At 39.8% G+C, this 8,601-nt stretch overlaps 1 protein-coding gene across 2 annotated transcripts in view; it reads right to left on the reverse strand.

The window, feature by feature from the left end:
* The window catches only part of LOC309854314 (phospholipid scramblase 1-like), a 32,131-nt gene extending 23,943 nt beyond the window's left edge, over positions 1–8,188 (reverse strand). The window contains exons 1-2 of one of the 2 annotated variants that reach the window (XM_082713249.1): positions 4,653–8,188; positions 1,139–1,164 (exon numbers count right to left, since the gene is read on the reverse strand). In XM_082713249.1, coding sequence (XP_082569375.1) covers positions 1,139–1,151 — 13 coding nt within the window. In that variant the 5' untranslated portion in view covers positions 1,152–1,164; positions 4,653–8,188. Of the gene's footprint in view, positions 1–1,138; positions 1,165–4,228; positions 4,556–4,652 lie in introns of those variants that run through there. The other variant, XM_082713250.1, reaches the window with a different exon arrangement.
* Positions 8,189–8,601: the final 413 nt, after the last annotated feature.

An 8,601-nucleotide genomic window follows, 5' to 3' on the forward strand; every position in this document is an offset into this window, starting at 1 on the left:
TATATGAAGATGAAGAGTTAAAAGGTGACTATGACCTTGGCCAAAAGAAAGCTTCTAAAATGATCTAAAGCATCCTAATGCTGCAGCAGATATGGCAGTGTAATACTGTATCAATTTACATTTAAAAAGCCTTGAGTTGGGGCGCCTGGGTGGCTCAGTGGGTTAAAGCTTCTGCTTTCGGCTCAGGTCATGATTCCAGAGACCCTGCGTCTGGCTCTCTGCTCAGCGGGGAGCCTGCTTCCTCCTCTCTCTCTCTCTCTCTCTGCTTGCTTCTCTGCCTACTTATGATCTCTGTCTGTCAAATGAATAAATAAAATCTTAAAAAAAAAAAGCTTTGAGTTTTTGTAAGTAAAATTAAATTAATATAGCAAACATTAAGAGAAAAAAAGAAACTTCATGAAGGAAAGCTGAGGTTTCTAGTCCTACAGAGTTTGTAATATATCTAGCAAGGTTGACATTGTGGTGAAAGATAAATATCTCTTTGGTAGCTAAACAAAAATAAACAGAATATAAACCTTCTCACAAAACAGGATTTTGTTTTTCATACTTTTCCCCACGTGGGGCTTGATCCCATGACCCTGAGATCATGACCTGAGCTGAAATTCAGAGTTGGCTGTTTAACTGATTGAGCCACCCAGGTGCCCCTAGAATTTCCTTGATAGTAAAAAGCCATAACATAATGATTGTTATTTATTTAAACCTGCCCACATGTGTCTGTTATAAAATACAGAGCAAGCATATATAAGAAAATTTTATTACAATAGACTGACATATTAAATCTATTATCTGTTAATTTGAATTGAATAATGTTAATGCATATAAAATGCACATAAAAAGGCAAAAACTGAACTAGATGGAAGATAGTGTAAATTATATACCATATTTCCCAGTAAGACTAAAATTCCTTAGGCTTACCTAAGGTTTTTTTAATATTTTTACAGGAAAAATTAGTGGTAGTGGATCTGTGTGTACTTTGTCTCTATGTCAAAACAATGAATTAACTAGACTCTGGGTTCAAAGCACAAACAAAACAAAACAAATTTTATCTTTTCAGAAACTGTATAAAACATGATGACAAAGAACATACTAACAACAGATTTAACATTATAAAATGAAAGTAAACACCTAAATTACTTACTTTGTTTTTCCATGATTTAGAAAGTTCTGAAAAAGAAGACTTGATATTATTACATTTTTTACAAATTTATAGGTCAAATATGACAGTTGAAGCAAAATATTCTGAAACTAAACATACACATAAGATATTCATCTATTCATCTCGTCTACCAGAATGGTCATTTGAACCCTTTGGTCTTGATCCCATTCCCCACTGATGCGGTTCTGAGTACAACTTAAGAAGTTATGGGTCACCCCAGGATGGTGGACATTTTCTACAAACCTTCGTGGGGAGAGGGTCTTATAAGGCAGAAAGCCAAAAGGAAAACACTATGATCTTAGGATCTCATATTGCATCCAAGTTAAACTCCAAAACTGGAGCCTTCTAATCTACACAAAAGAAATGTGTGATCTAGCACCCAGCCTCAGGGTTGGGCTCTAAACATGCTTCACCAGGACAGGTTAGCTATCAGATTACACTACTGCAAGTATCTCTGGATTCCAAGTTCTGTGGATAATTTCTGCCCATCTTGAATAGTAAATCTGCAAAGGCCTGACCCTTTGTTCTATGCTTCAAGATACACTTTTAGCCAGAGAACCCACTCTCAGGGGTTGTCATAGTTGTGGCATCACAACAATACAACCAAAATTTTGTGTTTGGTTATTTCTATAGAAAATAATAATAATGATAATGATAATAAGAATAAGAATAAATACTACAACACAATGCACTCAGTACTTCTTTCAGTTCTTTGATTCCCCCTGATCTCTCCACTTAAAATCCCAATCCCCTTTCTGCCTGCTAATTACAATTAACCCATAAGGCAAAACCTCCTATCCAGAGATCCAAGGAAAGGAAAATAATAGACTCTAAAGCAGAACTTATTTGTCTGTATTTGTTCTTTTCTTTCCTACTTGGTTACATTATTTTGAGTCTTAAACTACAGACTTGTGAAAATGAGTCCCTGATGGCAAAACTACTATAGAACAAAATCTGGGTCCACACTATGCTGTAGGTTTTGGAATTTTTGTAATTACACAGTATCTCAAGCATGAAAAATGGTATGTCATAAGTTCAGATACAAAATGTTAAGTGACAAGTTGTAGCTGTATGTGTGCCAGGTAAAATAAAGAACTTGTGGAATAAGGATGATACTCATCATGTCACCCTGTCCACTCTTGTTTGCTTTTGATTTTTTCAAACTTAAGGGTCTGTTAGCAAGAGGTAATGTCACTCAGTGTTGGAAATGACTAAGCTAAGTCCTGGGTGAATTAATTAATTAGTTAATTAACACAGTAACTTTTAAATAATGTCCCCACTACTCTTACTAAGAAACAAATCCTTGAAAAACTTCCAAGAAAAAGAACACCATATTCATCCTGTACTAAAAGACATAAAAGTTTCTAAGGAAGTCATATATATTGTACCACTGGAATCTTAATCACCTCAGGACAAATATATAACTTCAAATTATAATCTGATTACTACACACTTCTTCCTAATTCTGTTAAATGAGAGTTTCTGAGGAGATTAGTGCATCATATACTATAGTTATGTAAGTGTATGTATGGTAAAATTATTCTATCAGACACCATAAGACCCACTGCTGCTCTAGACTATTTGAAAATTATAAACCTCTTCCATTAGAGAAGAGAAATAATGCAAGTGACATCAGTCATGGCTCCATAACTCATACTACAGTGAAATCCTTGACCCATATCTTGGAGTCCTGAAATTTCTATCTTATTGCTTTAAAATATAGTAATGTACAATCTGGAATACAAGGGAAGCATCCCAATTTGGAAGATCTAAGACTACTATGCTTATAAAGTAGGCATAAAGTAGATTTGAATTATTTATTCATATTTGCTTCTTAATTGTTTAAGAACAAAGAAGTTAACATTTTTCTGAGTTCCAAGATGTGGATATATGTTCTGCATTATTTTAGCAAAAATGTTACTGCTCTAAAGACAGTGACAGAATTCTATATCCCTAACTTCCTTTGAATCTGAGAGCCAAAGCAAGTCTAAAATCAACCAGGCCATGGGTGGGGCTTCGGGAAAACTGAGGCATTATAGACAGAGAATAGTAGAAGTCCAGTGGCTAGAAGGAACTTTACTCATTTAAGGAAATGAAAGCGTTGTGGGTTACAGAAAAAAGAGAGGAAGAGGTCATCAGACATTAGGATAGAGAAGTGTATGGGGACAGTTCATAGCCTTTAATATCTCTCTACCTGAATTCTGTACTCTCAAAGGCCAGAAGATGGCCTGTCTAGTACAGCACAAGGCACTTCCCGGGTGCTTGTTGACTGAACAAGGAGTGTACAGTATTATTTCACTCCTTTTGGTCATAAGGAACAGCTCCCTTACAAATGTGAAGGGTGCTTAGTCTCTGATCCAGCCTCTTATTTTTACATGCCACTTTTCTATCCAGCTGCAGAAATCTGCTCATTTCCCTTTTCATTTATTCTTCATTCCTTGCGTCTATTCAGTGTTCAAAGCCTCACAGTCATACTCTAGGACATGCTATGAAGAGAAAGTTCTGCGGTTAAGAAAGTTCAACAATAAAAAAGGAAATCATGAATCCCTTGACTATTCCACTAAATGACACTTGTACTAATGTTTCTCACATTGCTAAACTAGGAGAAACAAGGCCTGCCTGTTCCTGAAACTGGGAAGTAGCCATTGTAGGACGTCCAGGAATAACTGCATAAATAAAACCACATGGAAATCAGATAGTAATCTTGGAGAAGCAGGAATTTTACTATTAAATATATTAAAAGCTAACCCTACTGAGTACTTGAGGCAGTGCTAGATACAACAACAGCTTTACACTAATATATATCACACTCCAACGCTTGGTAACTCCTTTTGGATCTTTACACAATTTCAAAAAGACAAGGATGAAGGTGAAGAAACTGATTCTGAGGCCACAGAAATTAAGTAGTAGAGGCAGGATTCAATCAGACAGGTGGACTCCAGAGCTAAAAGTTGTAGCCTCTAAGCTGCAAACCACGGCTTTCTTTACAATTCATCTGGTGCTCCAGAGTGGCTAGCACACTTTGGGGGTGGGGGTGGGGGGGGTCCATCCATACACGTAATTAATACTTACTGTTAAACGACAGCTGAGAGGGTCTAGTAATCATCCCTTCTAATTCCGCCGGTCCCCTCCCCCTCCCAGTAAGTGGCGGATACCCAGAGCTCCGGCTCTTGCCGGGTTCCTCAGCGCGGCGGAGAGGTGAAGAGTACTAAGCGGGCGCTGAGCCTGCAAGGAAGTCTGGGCAGGAAACATCTGACGGGCCAGAGGGGTCCCACGCGAGTCGCCCTTCTGCTTCCGGGGTAGTTCCCTGGGGCCTCCGGGACCCTGACTGCCACTCACCCAGCCGGCACAAACCCAACCCGCTAGCCCTCGTGCCCCGGCCCCCGCCCCCGCCAGCAGCCCGTCAGCAGCCCGCCAGCAGCCCGCCAGCAACCCCCCCAGCGCCCCGCACCCTGCCCGAGAGCCCGCGCGTCTCCCGCGCTCGGTGCGCGCCCACCTGTGGCTGTCGCCGTGCTGATGCCGCCGCCAGGCGAACTACGGGAACCTCTGAGCGACCTCGGTGCCGAGAAACTCTCCCGGTTTCGTTTCCTGGTTCCTCCCCGGTCCCCGAGCGCCCGCGTGCCTGCTGGAGGGCGCGATAGCTGCGGGCGCCGGCTGCGAGCGAGGCTGCCCCGCCTCCTCTCTTGTTCCCCACAGAGACTTCAAGGTTAGTTCTGCGGCGAACGAAGCTCAACAACGAACTGGACGTGGACGCCAGCTAGAGCTTAAGAGTCATCATCAGGGATGTGGCCGCCCTCGGGGTGAGGTCGTGGGCACTAAATTCTCGGAAACTTCCGTTTTTCTGGCTTTAACCTCCATCCCTTAGATTTCTATCGCTCTCAAGGCTTGAGAGCGGTGGTGGTTCAGAGTACAACTGAGGCGGGCTCAAGTTTGTTTTTCTTCACGGTGGTGTTTCTCTTCAGCTCTCTTCGTCTGGGTCTCCCTGCTTCTCTGTCACTCGCACGTTCTCATTCTGTCTCGGTCTTTCCCTCTCCTTCTCCCTCCTTCTCCACCAAACGCTGTTAACAACTTCTAAAAGTCAAACTGACTAGACGTGCTTAGAATGTTTAATTTTTCTCCCCGGACTGGCAAACACGCTCCGTAAATATTTGTTAGAGCGAACTGAAGGATTCATTGATATTTTTTTTTTCTTTAAAATATCTTTTTTGTGAATGTAACACAGGATCTTCCAACCAATAAAGCTGAATAGGGAACAAGCACAATGTGCCTTCTGCACCTCCCCTCCCCTTTTCTTACTATGACACTGGCCGCAGTGAAGAAACACGGGAGAGGAAGGAAGAGGGGGTGGGACGGGAAGAGAATAGAAAATGAAACTGAGAAAGAAGTAAAAAGGGAAGAGGAGGAGGCCAGCCACTTAGGTTTGAATCCCTTCTCATCTCTGTGACTGCAAATTAAAATCCCCGTGCCTCTTTTTTAAATATGTCAAATGAAGGTATATATTAGTAGTATCTGTCTCATAAAATTAAAGTTAAAATATGTAAAAAGTTTAGAGTGATGTCTGCCATGGAGTAAGCACTCAATAAATATCATTATATACGCAAATGTATATATACCCTGTACATAGTGTTTCTTTCCATAAAGAAGATTGTTTCACAAAGAGTGTTCTCTGGTGCATTTTTTTTTTTCTCTTTTAGTATGCATCTTAGAAATCTCCTTACCTCTAGTACAGAACGGTCTCATTGATCTGATCATCTGGGTGTAGTTTATTTCCTTTTTAATAATTAGAAATTTTGCTGTAGTCATCATCCTTGCACATATCCTTGTGTTTACACTGTGGAAAACCCCATCATTCTATGCTGCCAATGAAGTATGAAAATGCTTGTGGTGGTGGATACTCCAGGGATATTTATTTTTGTTTTCTATCCAGTTTCATACTCAAAATAAGCAAGCTTCTTTCTTGCTGTCCTTTTCTTCATGATAGTGTGTAGGATTTTTAAATTTTGCACCTTGGTTGTGGCTCTTTGTGGTTCAGCCTTCTTATTTAAGCTATTTAAGGTTATTTTTAGCCAAAAGCATTGTATGGCTGAAGATCTTAAATGTATTTTTTCTAAAATTCTCCTCATTGCTCTAAGCTCTGTTTTCTTTTCTAGACTAAGTGCTATAGACATTAGCTCCATGAGGCCTGCAGTCCCAAGGACAACTGATTTAGTATAAGCATCAGGAGAAGGTCCTGACATCTGGGTGCTTCAAGTTTATTTACATTAGGACAAAACTTTCTGTGTTGAGATATCAACCTTGGCAAAGATTTTTAGTTTTCCAGTTAGATTACCAAACACAAATTCTTTAGTTGTCAACATTGGGCCATACTATTTGGGAGAATGCTGGTGGCGCTATCAACCTTCATCTCCAAACTTCAATGACACAACAGAAAGCTTTTTTTTTTTCTTTTTTCCTTTTTATATGATGAACCAACCAAATGGAAGTGTTCCCCTTTGGTGCAGTGGGGCCTCTGCTTTATAGCTTGACTGAAGGACCCAGGCTAATGGCAGCACTGGTATCTTTAGTATATAGCTTCTGAGATTTTTCTGGGCTTTGATATTAAGTCTGCAGAGAGAAGAAAGGAGAAGTTGGTTGTACCTGGGAAGTCTTTATGGGCCAGGCCTGGAATTGACACATATCATTTCTGGTAACATTTCCTTGGTTAGAACTTAGTTGAACCGCCACACTGAAATGGAAAACAAGCTGGGAAATGCTATCCGGTGTCTTTCCAGAAAGATAAGGAAATGAATCTGTTACTAAGCAAAAAACGTTTGTATCATTTTGTACAGATTCTTACTAAAGATAAAAACAGCCCAAAAGTTCCTCCTTAACAAACTACATTGCCAGATGTATGGTCACAGCTGTTTACAAAATCTTAAATTCTGTTACCATACTAACAATATTTTTTATTGAAAAACACAAATATTTTTATTTGTATTGAGAATCACTCCAAATGAGTCAGGTTTGATCATCAATACTCACATTTTTCCAGTCCCACTGAAAAGAGAAATGGGCATTTTAAAGGTAAAAATGTATATGACTGAGTCTATCAAGATTTTCCAAGCAGCTCTTATAACAGGAAAATGGGATATTCACCCAGAAACAAGAGTTCTGTAATGGCTTTCTATACAAAAAGATGTTGCAGCTAGATTTTAAAAGAACAGTAGAAGATAGCCATGAGCATAAGGCTGGGACATATGCAAAGTGAGGTCATGGTGTCTTTTAGGAGTACAAGTTGTTAAGTATGCTACATTGTAAGAGGGGACAGTTTAGGGAGTTGAGCTCTTGATGTTGATGCAGAGACAATGACCTGTTCATCAAAATTTGCATTTTCTTTTTCTTGGGATGGAATTGTTGCTGATAAGTGCTCAGCTAACATGTGGCCATGTGGCAGAATTGCAGCCAATAGTTGTGAGAAGAAACAAGTTTATTACTTCTAAGCCAAGGTTCTTAAGAAGTAGGTGAGCCTTCATCGTGCTCTTTCCCTTTCATTGGCTTGATTCTAAAGATGATGAGACTCTGTGAAATGGTGGAGCCACAAAGCAGAAGGATCTTGTGGCCCTGAAACACCACATGAATAAAAGCTTCCCACAGACTAGAAACTCCCACCTTGATAAGTAGGGAAGAAAGAGCCTTGTATTGAGAAAGGCATTGAAATAGGTTAGAGCAGTTATGATTATCTAAACTAATCAATCCTGGGGAAGGTAGGCAGGGACCACAAGTAAAAGCTCATACACTATGCTCAAGAGATTGGGTTTGATATTGGAGAGTAGGTTGATAACACAACTTTAAGTATGAAAAGGACACTGTTAGGTTCTTGTTTTAGAAAAACTAAACTAGGTGGATTTGTAGGATAGGAGAAACAAGGGTAGCATTTTAGTGACAATTCCAGACATAAAATAATACAATGCTGAAAAATATAGTGAGGTAGTGTTTAGTGAAATTAGAAAGGAGGGAATGTATTCCAGGGATAGAAAGAAGGAAAAAAAAGAAAAAAGGAAGACTAATTTGTGCTTGGTGAGATTTTGGGTAGGGAAAGGGAAAAGAATTATTTTAAGAATGTTTTTGTGGTGCCTGGGTGGCACAGTTGGTTTTAACTGTCTGACTCTTGGCTTCAGCTCAGGTTGTAATCTCAGGGTTGTGAGATCGAGCCTCAGGTCCACTTCTGTGCTCAGCATGGAGTCTGCTTAAGGCTCTCTCACCCTCTCCTGCTGCCCTTCTCCTCAGTGCTCCCTCTCTCTTTCTCAAATAACTCAATCTTTTTTTTTTTTTAAGCAAGAATGTTTTAATTGAATGGACAGTAGTTCACACATATAGATAGGTATCACAGAATGAGATTAGGATAGAGACCAGTTAAATTAGCTTAGTTTGAGATGCCTATGAGACAAAATGGAGACAACTGATAG

The sequence above is a fragment of the Mustela nivalis genome, assembly GCF_964662115.1.
Source record: "Mustela nivalis genome assembly, chromosome: 1".
Classification (NCBI taxonomy): domain Eukaryota; kingdom Metazoa; phylum Chordata; class Mammalia; order Carnivora; family Mustelidae; genus Mustela; species Mustela nivalis.